Here is a 25,044-nt window from a genome sequence, read left to right as displayed (position 1 = left end):
GAGCTAATGCATAAAAAGATTACAGTGCTTGGCAAAACAGCATTCCAATACAGGTAGATTATTAACCCCTGTCCCCCAGGGCTCCACACCTGTTCAAGGTGACCACTAACTGACCTTACATTAGCTTATAAAATACTCCATGATCTGACCTTACCTCTGTGGCTTCATTCTTCCACACACCCTCTCCAAACTCAATACTCCAGACATGTTGACTGCTTGCAGTTCCAAGGAAGCAGTCAAGTTTTATACGGCTCCTGCAGTCTTTGCGTATGTTGTGCTGTTCCCTGTGCCTGGAGCTCTCTTCCCCTCCGACTAACTCCTGGTCTCAGCTTGGATATCACTGGGTCCAGAAAGGTCTTTTCTCCCCAGGTCTGGGCAGAGGAGCCTCCTTTGCAATTCCCTGGTGTCTGCACTTCTCATCATCACGCTTCTGACACTGCATGTTCATTGCCTTGCTGTCTGTCTGAATTGCTCTCCCAACTGGGATCGCTGTGAGGCAAGGGATGCTGTTTTGTAGATGCTGAGTCTCCAGAATCCAGCACAGCTCCTGACATCATCCTATAGAGATTCCGTAATTCTTGTCCAGTTAAGGACGAACTGTACGAAGTGCTTAGCACTAATATGGAAAAGGACTCTCTTTTTATCTTCCTTCCCAGGTAACCATGTTTTATTCTTTCCATTTGAGTAGGTAGTACTTGCAAATGGAACACAATTTAAAAGTGATCAAAGGATATGTGGAAAAGAGTAGTAGCAATTTTCCTTCCTGGAGGTCACTACATTTCTGGTTCACCCGCAACTTTCCAGAGACAGTCCAACTGTGCATTTTATTTTTATTTTTATTTATTTATTTGAGATGGAGTCTCACTCTGTCACCCAGGCCGGAGTGCAGTGGTACGATCTCAGCTCCCTGCAAACTCTGCCTCTTAAGTTCAAGTGATTCTCGTGCCTCAGCCTCCTGAGTAGCTGGGATTACAGGTGCATGCCACCACGCCCAGCTAATTTTTGTGTTTTTAGTAGAGACGGGGTTTTGCCATGTTGGCCAGGCTGGTCTCTAACTCCTGGCCTCAAGGGATCCATCGCCTAGGCCTCCCAGAATGCTGGGATTACAGGCGTGAGCCACCATGCCTAGCCCCAACTATGCATTTTAAATGGAGCTTTCGTGATCTAGCGACTGGACTCTCCTAAGCACTACCCCACTGTCAGGTCTCCAGTCTGGGCAATCAGCAAAAGTCCTCCCTATTGCCCAAATCCCACCTTCGCTAGTCAAAAATAATAATAATTCACTGGGGCAGGAAATAAACTTTCAACTCTCCCTAAAGGGCAGCAGGGTAGGAAGTGGCAGGCAACAGAGATGAAGGCAAGGGGGAAGTCTTGTAGATCCCAGCACGCCCACCCTCAAGTGTCCTAGACTGTCTACGCATACACACACACACACACACACGCACAGAGAGAGAGTGTGTGTGTGTAAAAGCAGAAGCTGTAGGAAGAAGATGCTCTAGGGGGACACCCCACCCCAACTTTCTTCTTTTTGAGAGGGAGTCTCACTCTGTCACCCAGGCTGGAGTGGTGCAATGGCACAATCTCGGCTCATTGCAACCTCCACCTCCTGGGTCAAGCGATTCTCCTGCCTCAGCCTCCTGAGTAGCTGGGATTACAGGCGCCCACCACCACGCCCAGCAAGTGTTTATATTTTTAGTAGAGACAGGGTTTCACCATGTTGGCCAGGCAAAACTCCCCTGCAAAGCTCCCCTTCCCCCGTCACTACCTTGAGAAATCAAAGGGGAGCGTCAGGCCCAGCTTCGGGCTTCCTGCTCCCTCCCCAATGAGGGGAAGAGAACTTCAATGCTGAGTCATTTCCCATTGGGTTGGGCTTTACCTGGGAGTTTGAGTCACCATGCAGGTGTCGGGAGGGAGAGGTGCTGCCCAGCATGACACATCTGCCTGTTCAGGAAGGAGGTTAGCCACTTGGGGTAAGGCACTGAGGGTTCCAGGGACCACTCCATGTCTGACCCTAGGGCTAAGAACCCCTACTGCTCTGTGAGGGGTTTTACAGTCCCAGGCCAAAACCAAGGACTTAGGGGTGAAAATTAAGAGCCAGGGCTCCTTTGCTTGTCTAACACCTCTTCCCTTCGCTCTGCTTTCTCCCCTTCAACCCGCAGGCACCCCAGCCATCCTGGGGTGCATCTCCCAGCATCTCAGCTGGCGAAAACACAACCCTCCTGACAGGGCTTAGGTAAAGGCCCCACAGCTCCAGACACAATAAACAACGTCATTTCCCTTCTCCCCTCTGAGTTGGGAAGAAAATCCTAGACCTGAGGAGCACCAATGAGAGTCTGATCCCAAGGCAGCTTCAGGGGCTGCCCAAACCTTTTAGCCACACCAGGGGCTTCCTGGAGCTGAACAGCCCAACCCCAGGAGGCTGGACTCTAGATGGGGGATCCCCACCCGACTTTCTTTCTTTTTTTTGAGACAGAGTCTCGCTCTGTCACCCAGGCTGGAGTGGTGCAATGGCACAATCTCTGCTCACTGCAACCTCCACCTCCTGGTTCAAGCGATTCTCTTGCCTCAGCCTCCCAGGTAGCTGGGACTACAGGTGCCTGCCACCACGCCAAGCAAATTTTTGTATTTTTAGTAGAGACGGGGTTTCATCATGTTGGCCAGGCTGATCTCAAACTCCTGAGCTCAAGTGATCTACCCACCTTGGCTGCCCAAAGTGCTGGGATTACAGGTGTGGGCGAAAGATTACCTAGGTGCTGAGGCAAGAGACTGAAGGCACAAACTGTTTCAGTATAATAAAGAAAATAGTTAGAATAAGAATGGTCATAATACAAATTAGATATAGAGATGATCATGGACAATTATCAATCATTATTATAAACATTATTAATCATCAGCTTTTAATATTACTCTTTGTTGCATTACTAATATAACCTAGGAATAACCGGTGGGTATAGGGTCAGGTGCTGAAGGGACATTGTGAGAAGTGGCCTAGAAGGCAAGAGGTGAGCCTTCTGTCACGCCCGCATAAGGGCTGCTTGAGGGCTCATTGTTCAAGTGGTAACACCAGTGTCTGGGAAGGCACCCGTTACTTAGCAGACTGCAAAAGGGAGTCTCCTTTCCTTGGAGGAGTCAGGGAACACTCTGCTCCACCAGCTTCTTGTGGAAGGCTGGATATTATCCAGGCCTGCCTTCAGTCATCCGGAGGCCTAAACCCCTCCCTGTGGTGCTGTGCTTCAATGGTCACACTCCTTGTCCACTTTCATGCTCCTCCCGTACTCCTGGTTCCTCTTTGAAGTTCCTAGTAGATAGTGGTAGAAGAAATAGTGAAAATCTTAAAGTCTTTGATCTTTCTTATAAGTGCAGAGAAGAAAATGCTGACGTATACTGCCTTCTCTCTCTGCTTCGGCTACCTAAAAGGGAAGGGCCCCCTATCTTGTAATCACATGACTTGCTTCACCTTGTCAATCACTTAGAAGATTCACCCTCCTTACCCTGCCCCCTTGTCTTATATGCAATAAATATCAGCAAGCCCAGCCGTTCGGGGCCACTACCGGTCTCCACGTCTTGATGGTAGTTGTCCCCAGGGCCCAGCTGCTTTCTCTTTATCTCTTTGTCTTGTGTCTTTATTACAATTTTTCGTCTCCGCACATGGGGAGAACACCCTCTAAGCCCCGTAGGGCTGGACCCTACATACAGGCATGAGCCACCTGGCCTTGTAGCTTTATTTTTAATTGACAAAAAATAAATGTATATATTTATGGGGTACAATGTCATATTTCAATAATGCATATGTTGTGGAATGATTATATCAGCCTGATTAGTATACTATCACCTCACCTCAAATATTTATTATTTCTTTATGGCAATAACATTTAAAATCCTGTTTTAGCTATTTTGAAATATACAATACCTTCTTATGAACTCTAGTCACTGTGCTGTGCAGTAGAACACAAGAGCTTTTCTTCCTATCTAACCATAACTTTGACCTATTGACTGCCTCCCCGTTATCCTTCCACCCCTACTGCTTGACTTTCATGGTCCCTCCAGCCACTGTTTCCATTCTCATTAGTTAAACCATGCTAACTGTGGAAGGCTAAATAATATCCTCCCAAAGATGTACACATCCTAATCCCTGGGGCCAACGATTCTTCTCCCTTACATGGCAAAGATGACTTTGCAGATGTGATTAAGGATTTTTTTTTTTTTTTTTTTTTTTTTGAGACAGAGTCTCTGTCACCCAGGCTGGAGTGCAGTGGCATGATCTCGGCTGACTGCAATCTCCACTTCCCAGTTTCAAGCGATTCTTCTGCCTCAGCCTCCCAAGTAGTTGGGACTACGGGCATGCGCCACCACACCCGGCTAATTTTTTTTGTATTTTTAGTAGAGACGAGGTTTCACCTTGTTGTCCAGGCTGGTTTCAAACTCCTGACCTCACGCCCACCTTGGCCTCCCAAAGTGCTGGGATTACAGGCTTAAGTCACCAGACCTGGCCTAAGTTAAGGATCTTGAGATGGGAAGATTATCCTGATGGACCCAATGCAATCCTCAGGGTCCTTCTGAGAGGGAAACAGAGGACCAGAGTGGGTGAAGAGGATGTCATGACGGAAGCAGAGGTCACCGTGATGTGGGGTCATGAGCCAAGAAATGCAGGCAGCCTCTAGACTAGAAAAGCAGGGAAATGGATTCTTCCCTGGAGCCTTCGGAAGGAACCCAGCCCTGCTGACCCATTTTACATTTCTGACCCAGAGAATTGTAAAATAATACATATGTTATTTTAAGCCGTTAAGTTTGTTACAGTAGCAGTAGGAAATTAATACATTAACCTCTTTCTACAGTGAGCTTCACGCCACCCAAGCCACCCTGCCCACTTTCCAACCTGAGGCCCCTTCCACCTTCCCAATCAATCTCCCCTGGATTTCCCACATGGAAACCATAACTAGCCTTGCCCTCAGGCTTCCACCAAATTGTTTCCTTGGTATTCCTTCACCTTCTCCTCTTTCCTGACCCTTCCCAGATCTGCATCTCCCTTTAACCTGATAGGTTTTTTTGGTTTTTTTTATTTTGTTTTGAGACAGAGTCTTGCTCTGTTGCCCAGGCTGGAGTGCAGTGGCGCAATTTCAGCACACTACAACCTCCACTTCCCACATTCAAGTGACTCTCGTGCCTCTACCTCCCGAGTAACTGGGACTACAGGTGTGCACCACCACGCCCAGCCTAACCTGATAGGTTTTTTGTTTCATTTTGTTTTTTAAGAGCTCAGGCTGGAGTGGTCACAGCTCACTGCAACCTTGATCTCCTGGCCTCAATAATCCTCCTACCTTAGCCTCCCAAGTAGCTGGGACTACTGGCGTGCACCACCGTGCTCAGCTAATTTTTAAAACAATTTAATTTTGTAGAAATGGGGGTCTCATTCTGTTGCCCAGGCTGGTCTCGACCTCCTGGGCTCAAGTGATCCTCCCACCTCAGCTTCTCAAAGCCATGGGATTAAGGCATGACCCCCATATCCAACCAAACCTGATAGTCTTTAACTCTATCTATTAAAATAATCCGGTGTGAGACATTTAAAAAACATCAAGGTCCCAGCCCAGACCAATGAAGTCAGACTCTGTGGAGGTGGAGCTCAGGTTATCACATAATTTTATAAATCTCCTCAGGTGATTCTAATGTGCATCCAGCATTGAGAACACCTGCCAACTTGTTGCTTCTCAGTAATCACACTTTAGTATGCGCAAGAATCACCTGGAGAACTCTGAATGTAGATGCCAGGGCCCCACGCCCAGAAAGTCTGGGTCAATACCTCTGATGGGGGCTCAAGATCCTGCTTTTCTAACAAGCTCTCCAGAGGTTCAGATGCAGGTAGCATTTGGAATATTAAGAGACACTTCCATTGCCCTTCTGTCTGCTCCCTTCCCAGGAGACTCAGCTAATTAGATGAGTTCCTTAGATCAATGATCCTCAATCTTTGATGAATATAAGAATCATCTAGGGAGTTTACTAAAAATACAGTTGCCCAGACACCAGTCCAGTTTGTTTAACCAGATCCTACATAACCAGCTGCCCCAGGTGTTAGGATGCATCCTGAAGTTTGAGAATCAACACCTAGAAGAGTGGTCCTCAAACCTGAGCAGGCAATGTAATCCCCTGGGGAGCTTGTTAAAACACAGATTGCTAGGCCCCACCTCTAGAATTTCTGATTCAGTCTATCTGGGGTGGGGCCTGAGAATTTGCAACTCCTAACAAGTGCCAGGTAATACAGAATTGCTGCTTTGGGGACCCTAATTGCTTTAGATTGATGTTCTAGGCCAGGTGCGGTGGCTCACACCTATAATCCCAGCACTTTGGGAGGCCAAGGTGGGCAGGTCACTTGAGGTCAGGAGTTCGAGACCAGCCTGGCCAACATGGTGAAACCCCCGTCTGTACTAAAAATACAAAAATTTAGCTGGGCATGGTGGTGCACACCTGTAATCCCAGCTACTTGGGTGGCTAAGGCAGAAGAATCGCTTGAACTAGGGGGCAGAGGTTGCAGTGAACCGAGATCGTGCCACTGCACTCCAGCCTGGGTGACAGAGCAAGACTCTGTCTCAAAAAAACAAAGATTGATGTTCTAAGCAAAGTGTTTATCCCACTCTGTCTCCATTTCGTCATTTCTCCTCATTCCCTCAGCCAGCACAGAATTCAGTTGAGGAGACAGAAAGGGCAGAGGGAAGCACTCAAAGAGGTCTTGACTTGAAGGGACTTTCAGAGAAGGACTTCTGGTGAGCTCACCACTAGGGAAACTGGCAAAATTCTAGTAACTCTCTACAGCCAAAGATGGTGGCCAAATTCCAGTGGGAAATAGAAGTAACCTGATCAATAGCTGTTAACTTCACAGATACGTCCAGTTCCAATGGGACTCAAGAGCTTAGAGCTTCCCTGGCAGAATCTCTCAGCCTGTGGTGGTGAGGAGTGTGTAGGTATAGTGAGAAATCAGAGAAAGTTTGAGGCTGGGGGGCCGGGCACGGTGGCTTATGCCTGTAATCCCAGCACTTTGGGAGGTCGAGGCAGGCAAAACACGAGATCAGGAGTTCGAGACCAGCCTGGCCAATATGGTGAAACCCCGTCTCTACTAAAAATACAAAAATTGTCTGGGCGTGGTGGCATGCGCCTGTAGTCCCAGCTACTCGGGAGGCTGAGGCAGAAGAATCGCTTGAACCCGGGAGGCGGAGGTTGCGGTGAGCCGAGATCATGCCACTGCACTCTAGCCTGGGTGACACAGCAAGACTCCATCTCAAAAAAGAAAAGAAAAGGAAAAGGGGCTGACACTTGTTACATTCGTTCATTCATTCATTCATTTAGAAATAAGGTCTCACTATGTTGCCCAGGCTGGTCTTGAACTCCTGGCCTCTAGCAATCCTCACCCCTGAGCCTCCCAAGTAGGTGGGATTACAGGCATGCACCACCATGGCTGGCTTCACCAAGACAATTAAATGGAAAAACCAAGCTGGAGCTAGAGAGTCCTCCCTCCAATGGCATTAAACCCAGCTTGTACAATACTCTGGAGAGAGAGCTAAAAAGACAGTAGGGTGAGGATGGGAAGAGCCAGGTGAGGGAGAAAGTCATTTTCTTCCCTTTATATGAAAAGAGAATGAGAAATTAAGGGCAACTGGAGAACCACCAAAAAGAGGGAAGGAGAGACTGGGCTAGGAAGCCCACCAGCTGGAGTCCTTACAAAATCTGCTCCATCTCCACAACCTCATGCCAGAACTTGGTGATGTGCTAAGGGCATGTGATCTGTTGAAACACTAGAAGTCACATTTTTAGGAAGTCAGAAGGCAGACGGCTAGATCCAGCATCTGCTGATTTCCTTATACATGCCACCGACCTATCCACTAATTCATTGCCAGTGCATCACATGACCAGCAGGTTCAGGAGAAATTCCAGGTGTTAGAACCACAGTCACAGGGCTGAACAGGCCTGGGGTATTTCAGAAACAAGCATCACCCTATGCAGGCTTGGATATCAGCACTGCGTGGTGATTATGGTGATAGGGAAGTTCTCCAGTTGGGTGGACAGAATTAAGGAGGTAATTAGCAGAACTAGCTGCCCTGAGGTATTGATCCCCAAGGTTCTACAAGTGGTAACTCTAGCTTGGTCGGCTACCTACTATAAATCACTTACAGCCTCAGTTTCTCACCTGTAAAATTATGCTGTTGCCTTATCTACCCGAAGGCAGGAGACTAAACCAAGTGATATCTCCTTTTCTTCCCGCCCCCAGCCAGGCACCAAGTCTATTCTATCCCCACCAATCTCCCATATTTGTATCCTCTGCTCACATCCCATTGCCATAGCCCTGGCTCAGACACTTTTCAGCTCCTAGCTCGCTGATTGCAATAGTCTCCAAACTGGTTTTCCCTGCTGGTAGTCTCACCCAGGCCCAAGAATCTTCCTTTGATCAATTTTTCACACTGCTCCAAAATCTTTAACAATTCCACATCACAAGAAAGTTCAAAGTCCTTCATGTGGCAGGCAGAGTCCTCTAGGACCATAGGTTCCAGCTCTTGCCAATCCCTTCAGTCAAATCACTTCAATGCCAGCCCCTACCCCAGCGGCTGGAACCACCTGCAGTCCCTCCGGTGCCCTGGGCTTCCTCCCTCCTCTTCACGTTTGCATGTGCTGTTTCCTCTGCTCAGAGAAGCATTTCTTCCTCCTGTATTTGCCCTTCAAGATTCTCCCCAAGGTCACCTCCTCCACCTTGCTGTCTTAGCCCTCCCTGCCCATCTTGTAAATCTTCCTCACCCTGTACTCTATTCATTTGCAATGTGTCTCTTCCCCAACTTGACCCTTATCTCACTGGGGTTGAGACTGGGGCTCTCATCTTTATACCCAATACACACCACAATGCCAGGCCCATGGCCGACTCCCAATAAGTATTTGCTATATTAATGAGTGAAGGATGAATCAGTGAATAAATGAAACTTTTGGGTTCTCTTCTAGCCCCTAATCCTCACCAACCTGTGCTAAGAATGCCCTTCTTAGGCCAGCCATGGTGGCTCATGCCTATAATCTCAGCACACTGGAAGGCCAAGGCAGGAGGATCACTTGAGCCCAGGAGTTTGAGACCAGCCAGCCTGGGCAACATGGTAAGACCCTGTCTCTACAAAAGAATTAAAAAAAAAAATTAGCCAGGTGTGGTGGCACATACCTGTGGTTCCAGTTACTTGGAAGGCTGAGGCAGGAGGATCATTTAAACCCAGGAGGTCAAGGCTGCAGTGAACTAGGATTGTGCCACTGCACTCCAGCCTGGGCAACAGAGCAAGACCCTGCTTCAAAAAAGAAAAAAACAGTGCTCTTCTTTTAGTGGTCCTTTGGTCCTTTTTTTTTTTTTTTTTTTTTCTGAGACTGAGTTTTGCTCTTGTCGCCCAGGCTGTAGTGCAGTGGCGCCAAACTGGGAAGCTATTGTAGGGTAGACTGGGCTCAACTAATGGTGATGGTGGGGAGGGAGAGAAATGGACGACTTCAAGAGATATCAGTCAAATCCCCAGGATTTGGTGATGGAGGGGATGAAGGAAACCAGGAGAGAAGCATCAGGATGGCCCCAGGTTTCTGGCTTTCATAATTGAATGGATGTGGTGCCATCATCTGAGACAGAAAGTGATGGGAGATGTCTCCACACTGGGGCATGAAGACTCGGCCAGTTTGGGGCGGGTTGACTTTGAGGTCCCCTGTGAGTGACAACCAAAAGGGGTGTCAAGTAGACAACAGAAAATAAGAGTCTGGAGTGCAGAAGAGAGGTCTGGCTAGAGATCAGCTTTGTAAGTCATCTGTTTATTGGTGGTCATTTAAGCCTGGGTGCTAACAAGATCCTAAGGGAGAAAGCTTAGGGTGGGAATAGGAAGTTTAAGATCAGGCTTTGGGAATCCTAACATTTAAGACCGAGTAAAAGAGGTTGAGATTACAAAGGAAACCCAAGAAGCCAGAGATGTTAACAATGGCTGTGGAATGCTATGAAAGTATTTCACATTTGTAGCTACTTTTACAATTGAATAAAAATGTTTAGTTTAAAAAGCCAATTTTTTTATGGCTTCTAGAACTTAATTCACTTTCTGGATTTTGAAAAATAGTGCCTGAGGGCAAGAGGTGATAGTCAAAATATTTAACTATCAAGATACCCCAGTAGGACACTTTCACCTGAGCCAGCTGGAGGAGGGAGGATCTCAGAGGCCTTTGCTGTACCACAGGCATTAACCCTGTGGTTGCTGGATCATGAAGAAATGGAGAGAGGCTGATGGCAGGGGCCACGCAGAGAGGATCTCAGGACAGCATCTGTTTAGTCATTGAGCAGAACCAGTGCCTGCTGCTGAGAATCAGTCCTGCAGCAGGGTCATCACCAGCTGGATCCCACCAGATCCTTCCCCACCATCTCCACCTACTCATTGCCCCCCAGAGTTCTCCACCACAATGGACTATTCCTCATTTCCTTAGAACACCTCACCTTTTCATGCCTCCATGAACTTCCCTACGCCTACAATGCCTTTCTTCTAGTTTGGCAAATTTCTGTGTGTATTTGAATGTCCAGGTAAAATATCACCTCTTCTGTAAAGTCGTCATTGACTTCACCAGGCAGAATCAATTGCTTCTTCATTATTTTTCCATGCATTTTATGCAGACTTAGTATAGCACTTTGCAAAGTGGTGAGCTCCTTGAGGACTAGGACTGCCTCATTTGTATCTAAAATAACGTCCTGTGTATGGGTACTTTAAAAAAATGACAAAGGGCCGGGCGCAGTGGCTCATGCCTGTAATCCCAGCACTTTGGGAGGCCGAAGCAGGTGGATCATGAGGTCAGGAATTTAAGATTGGCCTGGCCAAGACGGTGAAATCTCGTCTCTACTAAAAATAGAAAAAAATTAGTGGGGCATGGTGGCAGGCACCTGTAATCCCAGCTACTCGGTAGGCTGAGGCAGAGAATTGCTTGAACCTGGGAGGCAGAGATTGCAGTAAGCCGAGATTGCACCACTGCACTCCAGCCTGGGCGACAGAGCGAGATTCCATCTCAAAAAAAAAAAGAAAAGAAAGAAAGAAATGACAAAGATTGTTGAATGAATCTCAATGTGACTGAAACCTCAAAAAGAGACCTAGAACATCCTTTTTTTTTTTTTTTTTGAGATGGGGCCTCTTTATGTTGCCCAGGCTGTTCTGGAACTCCTGAACTCAAGGGATCCTCCCACTTTGGTCTCCCAAAGTGCTGGAATTTACAGATGTGAGCCACTGCACCTCGCCTAGACCATCTTTTCCCTCAATTTGTTATTAAAACTCAGCAACCTCACTGACACATGCTATGACATGGATAAAACTTGAAAACATCATGTTAAGAGTGAAAGAGGCCAGTCACAAAGAACCACATATTATAGGATTCTATTGATATGAAATGCCCAGAATTGGCAAACCCACAGAGAGGACAGAAAGTAAATTAGTGATTGCCTAGGGCTGAGGGGGTTGGGGAGAAAAACGGAGTGATTGTGAGTGGGTACAGGATTTCTTTGTGAGGTGATGAAGTGTTCTAAAATTGATTGTGATGTCTCACAATTCTGTGAATCTACTAAAAACCATTGCATTGTACACTTCAAATGGTGCCAGACGTGGTGGTATGAGCCTGTAATTCCAGCTACTCAGGAAGCTGAGGTGGGAGGATCACTCTGGCCTAGGAGTTTGAGATCAGCCTGGCTGACAGAGCAAGACCCTGTCTCTAGAAAAGAGAAAGAATAAATGGGTAAGTTGTATGATATATGAATTATATCTCAATAGAACTGATTTTTTTTCTTTAGAGACAGGGTCTTGCTCTGTCACCCAGGCTGGAGTGCAGTAGTGCAATCATAGCTCACTGCAGCCTCGAGCTCCTGGGCTCAAGCAATCCTCCCGTCTAGGCCTCCCACAGTATTAGGATTACAGGTGTGAGCCATTGCACCTAGCCCAGAATTGATTTTTAAAAAACACCTCAGCAACTCCTCTTACTTCATCTAATTCAAAGGGAGGGCTTAAATGTTTCCTTCTGGGAAGGAAGGTGGACCCAATGGGAGTGAGTATGGAGGGGTATAGGCAGGGGTGCTGCTGTGGTCAGCTTGGGAAAGATAGGGCATACGTGGAAAGCAGGCTGAGTGCTGTTAATATAATGGGCTGAGAATACTTCAGAAAGAGGGGTTCTAGTGAAAACGGAAACCACTTCAATGAAACCAGATTGCAGCAGAAAGGCTGAGGTTACTGTGAGAACAGTGAAGTTTTACTTTGAAACCAATGGCTGAGTGTGGTCTCCTCATCTGGCCTGGGAATCTTCTAGGAGGAAAGAATTGTTATCTAGGAGAGGATTAAAATTCTGATAGACGAGGCTGGGCACGGTGGCTCACGCCTGTAATCCCAGCACTTTGGGAGGCCGACGTGGGTGAACCACGAGGTCAGGAGTTTGAGACCAGCCTGGCCAACATGGTGAAACCCCCGTCTCTACTAAAAATACAAAAATTAGCCGGGTGTGGTGGTGCACGCCTGTAATCCCAGCTACTCAGGAGGCTGAGGCAAGATAATCGCTTGAACCTGGGAAGCAGAGGTTGCAGTGAGCCGAGATGGGCCACTGCACTCCAGCCTGGGCGACAGAGCAAGACTGTGTATGGAAAAAAAAAAAAAAAAAAAAATTCTGGGCCGGGCGGGTGGCTTACACCTGTAATCCCAGCACTTTGGGAGCCCAAAGCGGGTGTGGATCACAAGGTCAAGAGACCGAGACCATCCTGGCCAACATGGTGAAACCCCGTCTCTACTAAAAATACAAAAATTAGCCGGGCGTGGTGGCATGTGCCTGTAATCTCAGCTACTCAGGAGGCTGAGGCAGGAGGATCACTTGAACCCAGGAGGCGGAGGTTGCAGTGAGCCAGGATTACGCCACTGCACTCCAGCTTGGCAACAGAGTGAGACTCCGTCTCAAAAAAAAAAAAAAAAAATTCTGATAGCTGTTGCCTAGAAACCCAGCAACCATAAAGTAGAAAGCTTGAAAGGGGGGCTGCTCTCCTTTTGCCCTAGTTGGACTCTCCTGAGAGGTGATAAATCCTAGTGCCGCGCATGAGGACTCTGGAGATGGCTGCCTGGGTTTGAACCCTGACTCTTTGCATTTGGAGCTGCATTGCCTCGTGCAAGTCACTCAATCTGTCTGTGCCTCCATTTTCTCTACTGTTAAATGGGGCTAGTGATACTACCTTCCTCATAGGATTCTTGGGAGGATTAACTCAGACAACACATGAATAATTTAGCACAGTGTTGGTCTGGCATGGTGGCTCATGCTTGTAATCCCAGCAGTTTGGGAGGCTGAGGCGGGTTGATCACTTGAGGTTAGGAGTTTGAGACCAACCCGGCCAACATGGTAAAACCCCATCTCTACTAAAAACAATACAAAAAGTAGCCGGGCGTGGTGGTGGGCGCCTGTAATCCCAGCTACTCGGGAGGCTGAGGCAGGAGAATCGCTTGAACCTGGGAGGCGGAGGTTGCAGTGAGCCGAGATCACACCACTGCACTCCAGCCTGGGCGACAGAGCGATACTCCATCTCAAAAAAAAAAAACAAAAAACAAAAAACAAAACAAAAACAAAAACAGAAAAAGCACAGTGCTTGATCATGGAGGCACTAGTAGGAGGCAGTCTCTGGAGTGAGAATCTGGAACTGTGAAACTGGTTGCTGGAGAAGCGGCTGATGCCTGCTAGCCTGGGGTGAGATCTAATATTAGGCAAAGAGACAGCAGCTGGCTGGGGGTCGGGGTGTTGGCTGGGAAATGGCCTGAAAATTGTTAACAGCCTCATGGCTTAACCCTGCCAGTAGGGCTCATACTTCCTGTTTTCAGTGTCTCTGAGCCCTGATGCTGGAGCTGCTCAAGTTTGAACAAGATCTTTCTTGGCCCCTGAGGGGAAGGCAGAAACTGAACAGCCACTCGGCTTGGGCAGCTTCCTAGCAGGTTTCCACTCCCACAAAATAGTGCAGTTCTGAGGTGGGAGAGGGGAGAGGGTTCCCATCTGATCTGATGCTACAATAATTTACTTAGCTTTGTAATAATAACCACCGTTTTTATGCTTTTATTAGGTGCCAGTATTATGCTAAAGGACTTATGAACTCATGAATCCTTTCTGTTGTTGCTGTTGTTGTTGAGACGAAGTCTTGCTCTCTGTTGCCCAGGATAGAGGGCAGTGGTGTGATCTCGGCTCACTGCAAATTCCACCTCCCAGTTTCAAGCAATTCTCGTGCCTCAGACTCCCGAGTAGCTGGGATTACAGGCATATGCCACCACGCCTGGCTAATTTTTGTTTTTTTTTTTTTTTTTAGTGGAGACAGGGTTTCACCTTGTTGGTCAGGCTGGTCTCGAATTCCTGACCTCAGGTGATCCGCCCACCTTGGCCTCCTGAAGCACTGGGATTACAGGCTGAGCCACTGCGTCTGGCCTTCATGAATCCTTATAACAACCCAGGGAGGTAGATTGTATCATCTCTTTTGTACAGATGAGGAAACTGAGGTGCAGAGAGGCTAATAATCTTTCTCAAGTCACACAGCTGGTGTTAGATTCTAGTTCAGGCCACCGGACTCGAAAATCCATGCTCTAAACCACTGCATCAACCTGTGTAAAACAGCACACTAGAAGATGGGGATCAAAAGCCGAATACTAATCCCAGTACTTTGGGAGACCAAGGCAGGCAGATCGCCTGAGGTCGGGAGTTCGAGACCAGCCTGGCCAACATGGTGAAACCCCATCTCTACCAAAAACACAAAAATGAGCTGGGTAGTGGTAGTGCATGCTTGTAATCCCAGCTACTTGGGAGGCTGAGGCAGGAGAATCGCTTGAACCTGGGAGGCAGAAGCTGCAGTGAGCTAAGATTGCGCCACTGCACTCCAGCCTGGGCGACAGAGTGAGACCCTGCCTCAAAAAAAAGAAAAAGCCAAATACTTGGAGTTCTTGCCCTCTAGGGAAGCACGGTCCAGAAAGCCTTTAACCAGGAAATCCAGGAGACCTTGTGCCACCAAACCCCACTCAGAAAACTGGCTGTTCATGCAGAGAACTCATGCTGTCCATATCTTGAATTTTTCTGGGCACTTCATATATTCTGACCAATTGTCCCCAAAGGCTGTCAATCAGTGGTGCATGTCAGTAACACCGAGGGAGCTTTTCTAAAACCACGAGACCTGGAGCCAGCCCTGACCTGAATCACAATCTCTACAGGTGGAGTGTAGGTGTGCATATTTTAAAAGGTCCTCAGATGACTCGATTAAGAAACACTGCCCCAACCCATGAACACAGCTTGGCAATTCTAATTTTTGATACCCAATTATCTCCCAACCTGCCTTCTACACCCCAGCTTTTCAGAACTTGATGTTTTGTTCAAAATATATAGTCACCCCCATTAGGACATCATCCAGCTTTGAGATTCTGGGCCCCCTAATCATAGGCATAGCAATGGCTGGTCACAAGCTCTGTTAACACACTGAGAAAATTCCAGCATCAGTCCCACACACAGATGATGGGAAATTATGTTTTTTGTTTCCTGAATGCCACAGACTCAAGCTGGCATTCTGGATAAGCAATTTTCTTTCTTTCTTTCTTTTTTTATTTATTTGAGGCGAAGTCTTCTCTCTGTCGCCCAGGCTGGAGTGCAGTGGTGCGATCTCGGCTCACTGCAACCTCTGCCTCCCAGGTTCAAATGATTCTCCTGCCTCAGCCTCCCGAGTAGCTGGGGTTACAGGCACCCACCCCCACACCCGGCTAATTTTTTTGTATTTTTAGTAGAGATGAGGTTTCACTATGTTGGTCAGGCTGGTCTCAAACTCCTGACCTCAGGTGATCCACACACCTCGGCTTCCCAAAGTGCTGGATTACAGGCGTGAGCCACCGAGCCTGGCCAGCAATTTTCACTTACAGGTCTTCTTCTTCTTCTTTTTTTTTTTTTTTTTTTTTGAGACAGGGTCTTGCTCTGTCACCTAGGCTGGAGTGCAGTGGCACAATCAGCTGACTGTAAATTTGAACTCCTTGGCTTATGATCCTCCTGCCTCAGCCTCCCAAGTAGCTAGGACTACAGACGTACTACCACACCTGGCTAATTTTTTTATTTTTTGCAGAGACAGGGTCTCACTAAGTTTCCCAGGCTGGTCTCAAACTCCTGGGCTCAAGCGATTCTCCCACCTCAGCCTCTCAAAATGTTGGGATTACAGGCATGAGCCACTACACCTGGCCACAGGTGTTCTTCTTGGTTGAGGTCAGCTCAAGGATTGTTGGGGGCAGAGTGAAGAGAATGTTGTGGAGTTAACCCTAAAGAAGACCACCATGTACAGCTGTACAAGATGTGCACTGCACAAAGGCATCAGGCTAAGGAGGCAATTGGGAGCTGACACTAAGCCTGTACACTACTTACACAGCCATGGGATTGTGGTTTGGGGAAACTTTGTATACATTAAGTGCTGTGGTGGCCCTGCCCTACAGCTCTCCTAACCTCTACCTCCCAAAGCTCCATTAAGTCCAGAGATGCAGTCCCATAAGAAACTCTAGGGTGCAGTCCACCTTTGTTATTTTCTCCTTTTTATGTACTCCAACTCCTTCCCATACAAGCACCAGGGAGATTTGTCATCAGAAAAATCACATTTTATTGATCATTTTTATTTAAAATTACAAAAATATAAATAAAAATAGTGAAATATAAATATTCAGTGTACAGGAGTGGTCCTCACCCCACCCAGTGAGGATTGGATGAACTAGGCTAAAAGGAAGGGATAACTGGCCAAGAAAGGGACATCTATGTGAAAGTGAAACTGAGACAGTGCTGGTCACAGGTCATGCTGCAGAATAATACATTCCCAGGCACTGTCACGTGGGGGACCCAAGAGGCCCCAGGAGTGACCTATAACCTCTCCAGAAAGACCACTCTGTGTGGCATCACAGTCCACACAGTTTAAGGAAATATCTAGACTTAACAATCAGACACCAGCTCTTACTCACACTTACACTCACAGCCCACACACAAGTGTGCAAACATACACACACATATATATTTCCTGATACATTCATGGAATATCAGAGCCCTGCCCTGAAGTTGTTAGTGTCTCTGCTCCCCAAACCGCTGCTCCCACATTGGCTAAGCTCCCTCAAGAGACCTCAGCTGTTACACTTCCTAATTGGGAAATTATTCATTTCTTAACCATGGGCCTCACAAATGCCCACCGTCGGGGGAGCTGGCTCTCCCTTCATCCATGCACAGGAGATGCCCTGCCCTTTTTAACTCCTGCAGGCTTCAGTCCAGAAAAAGACAAGTTGCTGGTCAGTAACATGTTGAGTCAGGACCACCCCTCCATCCTGGCCAGAGGGGTCTGGGCAGCCAGCACCCAGGCCTATGCCTGAGGGTAAAGCTATTGTCGTTCGCCCTGGTGGGTGGCACAGGCAAATCCATCTGTGCGGAGCCTATCTTCCCAGTCTCTTCTTACAGCTGATGGAGATGACTCTACTGCAAAAATGACAACCAGCAAGAAAGCGGGTGGTGCCCGTTTCCTCCCTGGGGACCCTCAGAGGGCCAGGCCATTCTCTTCCTTGGTGTGACTGCGGATCCAGGGTAAGAAGTGTGAGACTCTCGTGTAGACGCCTGGCTTGTCCTTCAGAGCACATCCACGGCCCCAGCTCACAATTCCAGTCAAAGTCATGCGGCCTTGGAGGGAACAGACGAGGGGTCCCCCTGAGTCTCCCTGTGACGCCAAAGATACAAAAGATGAGCCCTAGAGAAGTGAGGAGGGGATTTCTGATCCCATCACCCAACCATACCAGAGAGAGGGAAGAGTTTCCCAGTCAAAGTCCTTAGCGACTTCCCATTTTCTTTCTTTTTTTCGGGGGGAGGACAGAATCTCGCTCTGTCGCCCAGGCTGGCGTGCAATGATGTGATCTCAGCTCACTGCAAACTTGCCTCCTGTGCTCAAGCGATTCCCATGTCTCAGCCTCCTGATTAGCTGGGATTACAGGCAGGCACCACCACACCTGGCTAATTTTTTTTTGCATTTTTAGTAGACACAGGGTTTCACCATGTTGGCCAGGCCGGTCTCAAACTCCTGGCCTCAAGTGATCCATCCGCCTCGGCCTCCCAAAGTGCTGGGATTACAGGCGTGAGCCACTGTGCCTGACGCAGCGCCATTTTCTACCACATCAAGTTTAAAATCCCCTGCTTCGCTTTAAAAGCCCTGTCATCTGCCACTATTCCATCCACACTCCCAGACCCTAGTTCTCCTCCCCACCCGGAATATGCCAGCCTCCTTCTCAGTTTTGTATCTTTCAACTGAAACACCTTCCTTTCTTCCCTCTGCCTCTTCAAATGCCTATCAAGTCACATTTCCTTTAAAGCCTCCCCTCCCTGACCCTCAGGTTGGCACTTACCTCCCTCTCCTGAACACCTGATCATTTATAGTTCACAACACACCCCGGGCACTGAGTTACATTGTCTTTTACTGTTTCCTCTTTCTAGGATCTCGTGCCCCCAGTCTGAAGTGACTAGCGCAGAGCTGGGATTTTTTTGGTAATGTCTGGCAAACACATAAGGACTGGTTTAAACCCTCAAAGACCTGAGCTCCTGATTCTGGCTACTTAGGGCTTAGGCTAGAGAGAGACACCCTTAAGCTGGCTGGAACAAGCCCAGGAGCTCTGGGGAGATATGGAAGAGGTGGAGAGAGATGCTTGGAACACTCACCTGGCAGGAATCTGTTTTCCACTGTGGGTCAGCAGCACACAGCATTTTGGTGGTGACTTCAGAGCCGTAGTAGTGGGGCTGCTGACACTCCCGGTGGGAAATCAGCTTCACAACAGTCATTTTCAGCTGCTCCGGATAGAGATAGTCGGCTAGGTGGAGAAAACAGGGAGGCGTTTGCATCAAGATTTATCTGTCCACTGGGAGTCTGCCAGAGAGGGGAACCATAAAGTATCTCTACCAGGGAAGGCCCTTATTCTCTTCCATGCAAATCTGAGCCTTTACTCCACCTATAGCCCCTACCATCTATTTACCTTTGCAGCCCATCGCTCCCTAAACAACACTTCTCATCCATCCCTGGACCCATCTGCCACCTCCTCAGTGCTCCCACCTCTAACTCTGCAGTCTTCCCTTGATCACGCTGGGCTCACTTTCAGGTCAAAACACTCCTCAGGACCTTCTAAGTCAGTCGCAATTGTCACTTACTAGAATTCTCTTTTCCAAAGCCAGTGATCTCACAGCTTGTGCCAAACTGGGGATCGTTATACATCGAGGGCAGGCAGATGGTCTGTATAGTCCGGGATGGCTGCGCACACCTGCCCTCCTTGGAACGGATCTTCAGCAAGGCTGGGGGAGGACAGAGGGTCAGAGGAGAAAGATCACTACTGGTTAGGCGGTCCCCATCTGTCCCCTCCAAGTGCCAAGGAAGTAGCTATGCCTATCCCTAGGTCAGTCATCCAGGGAGGTCTGCTGGTCGCTTATCACCTGGAAACCTCCCCTGCCCCATGCCCCAAGGGCTTTGTTCCAGGTGTTGAAAAAGGTTTGGATGGCCAGAGCCACTGCATACAGCTGTACAGGTCGTTTCTGCAAAAACTCCCAGCTGAGGTAGTTAGGCTGGAATCCATCCCAAGGCTCCATTCTCCAAGTTCTATATCCTAGCACAGACAGAGGCTGCATCCCACAAAGGAAGGTGTGTCTTTTTCTAATTCATATAAACAGGGCATTCCCAGCCCAAGCCATATACCCACAGGGCTGTTTCCACTCGCAAGAGGCTACTTGTTGGGGAAATTCAGGGTCTCTCCAGAGGAGCACCAGGCCCCTCAGACTTCATGGAACTCTTCCCTGCCACTCCCTTTGTCATGTATATCGAGGCTTCAAGGTCCCCCGCCCCACCCCTGCCCCACCGGGCAGCTTCAACCTCAGCTCCAGTCTCTCCCTGGGTCCCACTCTCCCCAAGCCATTATGGCCACAGTAGTCGCGGGGTTCCCCCTCACCAATGTCGTTGTGGTGAGCAAGCGTGTCAGCGCTGTAGTCCTTGTGTAGGATGAGGTTTTCCACCTCAAACTTCATCTCCCCTTGCGTGTTAGAGTTAAGCCTTGAGCGACCCAGGTAGACGATGTAGTCCTCCTTCTTTGGGTAATCACTGTGGGAGAAGATACCCATCAAACAGCTTAGTCCCATGAAATCTGCCACTTCTTCCTTCCCTCCCTAGAGGCCTCAAAGCGCGACTTGTCCCCAAGGCCATGGGCTGCATGGACAGGGGCAGATGAGGGAGAAATGAGGCGGAATACTTTGCTGGGAAGGAGAAAGGGATGTGCTTGGGGTGGGGCAGAAGAGTCAAAGAGGAGAAACCCAGGGCCGTACATGAAGCAGTGTGTGGCGCTGATCACCCAGCAAGGGCTGATGAGGCTGCCTCCACACAGGTAGGTGACAGAGCCCCCCCGGTGCCTCCTGTAGATGGCCGCAAACCAGGGCTGGTTCTCGATGGTGGTGAATTCTCCCCCAATAATCTTAAAGCGGGGCCTCAGAGTCTTTTGGCCACACTGAAATTTTAATTCTTCTGGAGGAGAGGAGGGCTTTTTTCCTGGAGGACAAACAGAGGGATGTCTTAGGGAGGCAGGTAGGAGAAAGCATCCCTCTCGGGCACCCCCCACCTCCTCAGTCCTCCTGTGATGGAATAAGGAGACATGCAAGTTCGTCCCCTTCCACCCCACTGTCATCAGCAGGTCAGTGATGCTCACCATCTGCGCAGTCATGCACCATGCACTCTTGGACAAGCGGCTTTAGGCCCACCTGCACATAGCACCAGGGTCGCCTCCGGTTGTCTGGGTTCCTGGCAACAGAGAAAGATAGGGGATGTCATTCCAACCCAGAGGGCCTTCCCTGCCTCCTCCCCTCAGGGAAGACTCAACCAGAGGCCGCGCTTCTCTTGTGCTATGGCCAGCCCTCTGGGAGAAGGGGATGGTAACAAGGTTTCTGGGAAGCTGTAGGGAGGGCTTTTGGTCCTTGTTGCCCCCACCTCACCTGCAGTAATTATGTTTCCCCAGGCCCAGCTGAAGAGCATCAGATCTGTGGGCATGGTATGTTTGCTGAAGGACAGTGGCAGAGTTCCAGGCCAGGCAGGGCCGGCCCATGGTGTCAGTGCTGGCCTTTCCTCGGTAAAAGTGACCATTCCCCTCATAGCAGGTTTTTGACTTATCTACAAGGGGACAGGAGGATAAGAGAATATGAGAAAGAGAAGAACATTCCAACTAACTTTTTTTTTTTTTTTTTTTAGATGGAGTCTTGCTCTGTCACCCAGTTGGAGTGCAGTGGTGTGATCTCAGCTCACTGAGATCTCTCCCTCCCAGGTTCAAGCGATTCTCCTGCCTCAGCCTCTCAAGTAGCTGGGACTACAGGCATCCACCACCATGCCAGGCTGATTTTTGCATTTTTAGTAGAGGCAGGGTTACACCATGTTGTCCAGGCTGGTCTTGAACTCCTGACCTCAAATGATCCACTCACCTTGACCTCTCAAAATGCTGGAATTACAAGCATGAGCCACCATGCCCGGCTGCCAACGGACATTTTAAAGATGTCGTTTCAGACCTGCCAGAAGACTGGACAGGGTCTCCTTCCAACCCCACCTCACATTTGTGTGGCCACTGTTTCGTGAGCGTGTGTGTGTGTTTATGCTTGTCACATAGGGATGAAGATGTCACCCACCCTACCTCCAGCTCCTAACTCCTGCCTGCTCTTGCCTCCCACCCATCCCTCCCTGTCCCCAAATTTCTCTCCCAGTTGCAGTGGAGATCCCCATACCTATTTCACAGTGCTGCCCTCCGAATTTCTTTGGGCAGTTGCACCAGTGAATGTTGGAGAAGTACTTGTTGGACACACATGTTCCTCCATTTAGACAGTCACAGTTCGCTGGAGAGAACAAAGGTGGGGTAAGCGAGGGGGAGTGGAAGTGGTAAGGGCTGGCGCAGCCCTGCAGCAGAGGGCAGGGAGGGGATGTCCCCTGAAGCCTTCCCAACTTGTCTGTGCAGCCAACTGTTGTAGGGGTGGATACTCACATGGAACTTGATGAAGTTCATTGCTGCCCTGGAAGAGATTCGGGAGGAGGCTTCATCAAAGGTCCCATGCTCCAGGGACTCCAGGGTGAGGGTAAACTGGCCCCAATCCCAAAACCCACTCTTCCCTCTCCCTCTTGCCTCACCCTGTTCGTATCTAGTTCTCAAATGGAAGACCATGGGTTTCCAGCCAGGAGAAATGGATTGACCCAAGCAAGCTTCATCTACCAGATGCCCGCAGGCTGGGGCAGTCCCGGCGGCCTCTTCCTCCCTTGCCAGCCAGTGCCAACCCCCGTGGTTCTCAAGCCTCCGCTGCCACCCTGTCCCATTTCCTGGGGAGAGCCTGGCCCTGCTGTGGATGGAATCCGGAGGACCCCAGCTCCCTGAGCAGCCCCTCCTCTCCCCTGGTGCTGATCAGAGGTCCTTGGGCAGCATCAGTCAAAGCAAGAGCGCACTCACTTTGGAGTCGCTCACGACCAGGACGCAGAGAAGCAGGCGCGCCAGCAGGGCTCTCATGGTGGCGAGGTCGGGGCGCTAGACGGCGGCTCTGCAAAGGAAGGAGAAGTCAGGGCAAGAGGCGGAGGAGCGGGAAGGCAGGCCAGGCGGGCGACTGCAGCGCAGGGGAGATGCCCGCGGTGACCAGGCTCCCCAGCTGTCTCTCTCCTCTCTGGGCTCCGGACTCCCGGGCAGCCTGGATCGGCACCCGCGGGGGACGCCCGGAACGGGGCGCCTTGACTCCGTGCAGCCGCCGGGGAGCCCAGGGAGCCCGGGAAGCCCAAGGCGGGGGAGGCAGACGCTCGGGAGCTGGGGCCGCCGCGCATCCGGCCCGGGGATCTCAGGACCGCGGCACTCACCGGTGGCTGCGGCAGGAGGGCGCGAGCCGGCGCTGCGGGGACAGGTGGACCCTGGCCCAGGCTCCGGGGCTGCGGTCTCCGCACTGTGCTGCGACCCGCGGCGCCTGCTCTATATCAGGGCCCGCCCCGGCGCCGCCCCGCCCTCTCCCGCCCGGCTCCCTCCCCTGTCTTGCAGCGCTCAGCGACCCGGACCCCGCGTGCTTCCGCAACGCTCACAAAGATTTGGGGGAAGCGCGATCTCCAGCGGAGTGGACCCAACAGCGTCTGGACTGAGGAATCGAGAGGCTTGTAATTTCTCCGTGCTTCCTCCCATGCACCTGGCCGGGGGCCTGCCCCAGTGCAAGGAGTCCCCGAATTGCAGAGAGGAGAGAAGGCGCACAGGAGACTCTCTACCTCGCCCAGCTCTGAAGCCTCCTGGGGTCCTCTAATCAGTTCTTCTGCAACTTCTCCCCGCTGGGCCCCAACTTGCCTAAGACTGCCTCAGACCCCCTTGCCCGCAGCTGATGGAGCTGTGAAGTCTTCATCAACGCGACAAATGTACGAGACATACTCTCCCAGAAGCACAGACAGAAAAACCCCTGCCTGTGTAGGGGCTCCCTCTGTGCGTCTGTTCAGTGGCAGTCCCCAGATATCACCAACACAACCAGTGGATGGAACAAAGCCGGGCTTATTGCTTTCGGCAGTAAGAGGGTTTGTTTGATGGTGCTATCAGAGGCGGAAAGGCAAGGCCAGATTACTGAAAATTTGCAGCTTGGTTTAAAGTCCGTTTTTGACAGGGCTTGATAAGGATTGGGTTAGGTGTCGTGATATGATGTTACAGGATTGTGGGAACAAAGTCCTAGGGCATAAACTGTTGGTGCTTCCTATTGAAGTGTTAACGGGTCTTTTGGGAAGTTTCCATAATGAGCAATTCATTTATTTGTGCAGGCAAGAATAAAAGTAAAGACAATGGAAACATGTAGACAGTTCTAACTGTGGAGGTTCTGGAGGGTGTGGAAGTTCTGTTCTCACCTCTGAGTAGAGGAATTGGGAGACTGGAGGACAAAATAAGAGGAAGATTTATTTTTCACTGTTTGTCTTTTTACACTCTTAACATTTTAAAAAGCACATCTCTGTATAGCCCATTCCAAAAAGATAATTACGCATTTTTTAATGCATGTGTATTTAGTGTTTTACTTCATCATAGAGGCTTGTTTATTCTATTCAGATAGAAACAATTGTTTATCAAATAAAATTGTCCTCCAGAAAAACAGACCATGTGTAAATGACTGCATCCACCCTTCCTGCCTGAGGATAAGCAGACATTTGTGTATACACACACACACACACACACACGCATCTCTGGGCACACTTGGAGGAACATAGCAGGGATTCTGTGATTCTGTCACCTCCATCTCTTTCCCCTAGTGTCAGGAACCAGGGCTTGGGGTCATTTTGAACCCAGTAGGACTCGCTCTCTTAGTGGGAAGGAGGAGGCTGAGTCCCAGCAATCCACTAGGGGCTTTGGGCCCTTTCCCAGCCTAGGCCTGCAGCATTTTCCTGCCTTGCAAATCTGGACCTTGGGTCTGGGTCCACCTGAGAGTGACAGAAGGAAGGCAGGGAGAGTGCCAGGAAGGTAGGAAGGAGGAAGGCTCCTTTGCTCTGCCCCAGCCGAGGGCTCAGGATGCCAGCTGCCGGCTGGGGAAAGTACAAGTTAGCCTTTCAGCTTTTGGGAGGCAGGTGACCCACTGTCTTCTGGAGAGACTTCTGTGCTTGCTGAGCTGCCAGCCTTCCAGGGGACAGACTGAGTCAGAGATGCTATAGGCTTCAGAGCCAACCTTGCTACTTCCTCTAGAAGACTGTGGTCAGTTTTGTTTGGATTTGAGAACCCATTAATTGTAAATAAACGTGACCAGAACATAAACAGAGATGCTGCAGCCTGAGGACTTACCCCGAAACTCCCAGGTTAGTTATCAGGAAATTCCCAGGGGCCGTCATGATTCATGTTGCTCCCCTAGCAGCTCTCATGACTCCAGATTACTTGGCTGGAGGCTGTCATGCTGATTGTTGAGAGCAGATGACTTCATTTCCTCCTGGACAAAGAGGTTTGGTGACCGTTATGAAGCGTGACACCCTTTCTCCTCCCCTTCCGCCCCCTCCTCCCCCGTGCC

General features: G+C 49.5%; 1 protein-coding gene across 3 annotated transcripts; it reads right to left on the bottom strand.

Moving 5' to 3' along the window:
* Nucleotides 1-16,609: 16,609 nt before the first annotated feature.
* On the bottom strand, nucleotides 16,610-24,843 carry PLAU (plasminogen activator, urokinase). 3 transcript variants are annotated; one of them, XM_008965549.5, is made up of 11 exons: nucleotides 24,825-24,843; nucleotides 22,500-22,587; nucleotides 22,044-22,071; nucleotides 21,790-21,897; nucleotides 21,013-21,187; nucleotides 20,730-20,821; nucleotides 20,353-20,572; nucleotides 19,983-20,131; nucleotides 19,195-19,335; nucleotides 18,712-18,860; nucleotides 16,610-17,722 (listed from the first exon to the last, which is right to left on the bottom strand). In XM_008965549.5, the coding sequence occupies exons 2-11, from the start codon at nucleotides 22,554-22,556 to the stop codon at nucleotides 17,546-17,548; spliced, it is 1,296 nt and encodes a 431-aa protein (XP_008963797.1). In that variant the 5' UTR covers nucleotides 22,557-22,587; nucleotides 24,825-24,843; the 3' UTR covers nucleotides 16,610-17,545. The 3 variants fall into 3 exon arrangements, with proteins under 3 accessions (XP_008963797.1, XP_003813039.1, XP_054949002.1); XM_003812991.7 differs by lacking the exon at nucleotides 24,825-24,843 and adding an exon at nucleotides 22,895-23,034; XM_055093027.2 differs by lacking the exons at nucleotides 22,500-22,587; nucleotides 24,825-24,843 and adding an exon at nucleotides 22,187-22,447.
* Nucleotides 24,844-25,044: the final 201 nt, after the last annotated feature.

The sequence above is a fragment of the Pan paniscus genome, chromosome 8, assembly GCF_029289425.2.
Source record: "Pan paniscus chromosome 8, NHGRI_mPanPan1-v2.0_pri, whole genome shotgun sequence".
Taxonomy (NCBI): Eukaryota; Metazoa; Chordata; class Mammalia; order Primates; family Hominidae; genus Pan; species Pan paniscus.
The sequence above is the reverse complement of the archived record's forward strand: the minus strand, read 5'-3'. Positions and strand labels throughout refer to the sequence as shown.

Bases quoted from the DNA above. Each gene is read 5' to 3' on its own strand.
- PLAU (XM_008965549.5), bottom strand. From the start codon at position 22,556: ATGAGAGCCCTGCTGGCGCGCCTGCTTCTCTGCGTCCTGGTCGTGAGC. The intron at 21,898-22,043 runs GTGAGTATCCAC...TGTTCTCTCCAG, and splicing joins TGAACTTCATCAAGTTCCAT to CGAACTGTGACTGTCTAAAT. The intron at 19,336-19,982 runs GTGAGGGGGAAC...GTCCTCCCCCAG, and splicing joins TGCTCACCACAACGACATTG to CCTTGCTGAAGATCCGTTCC.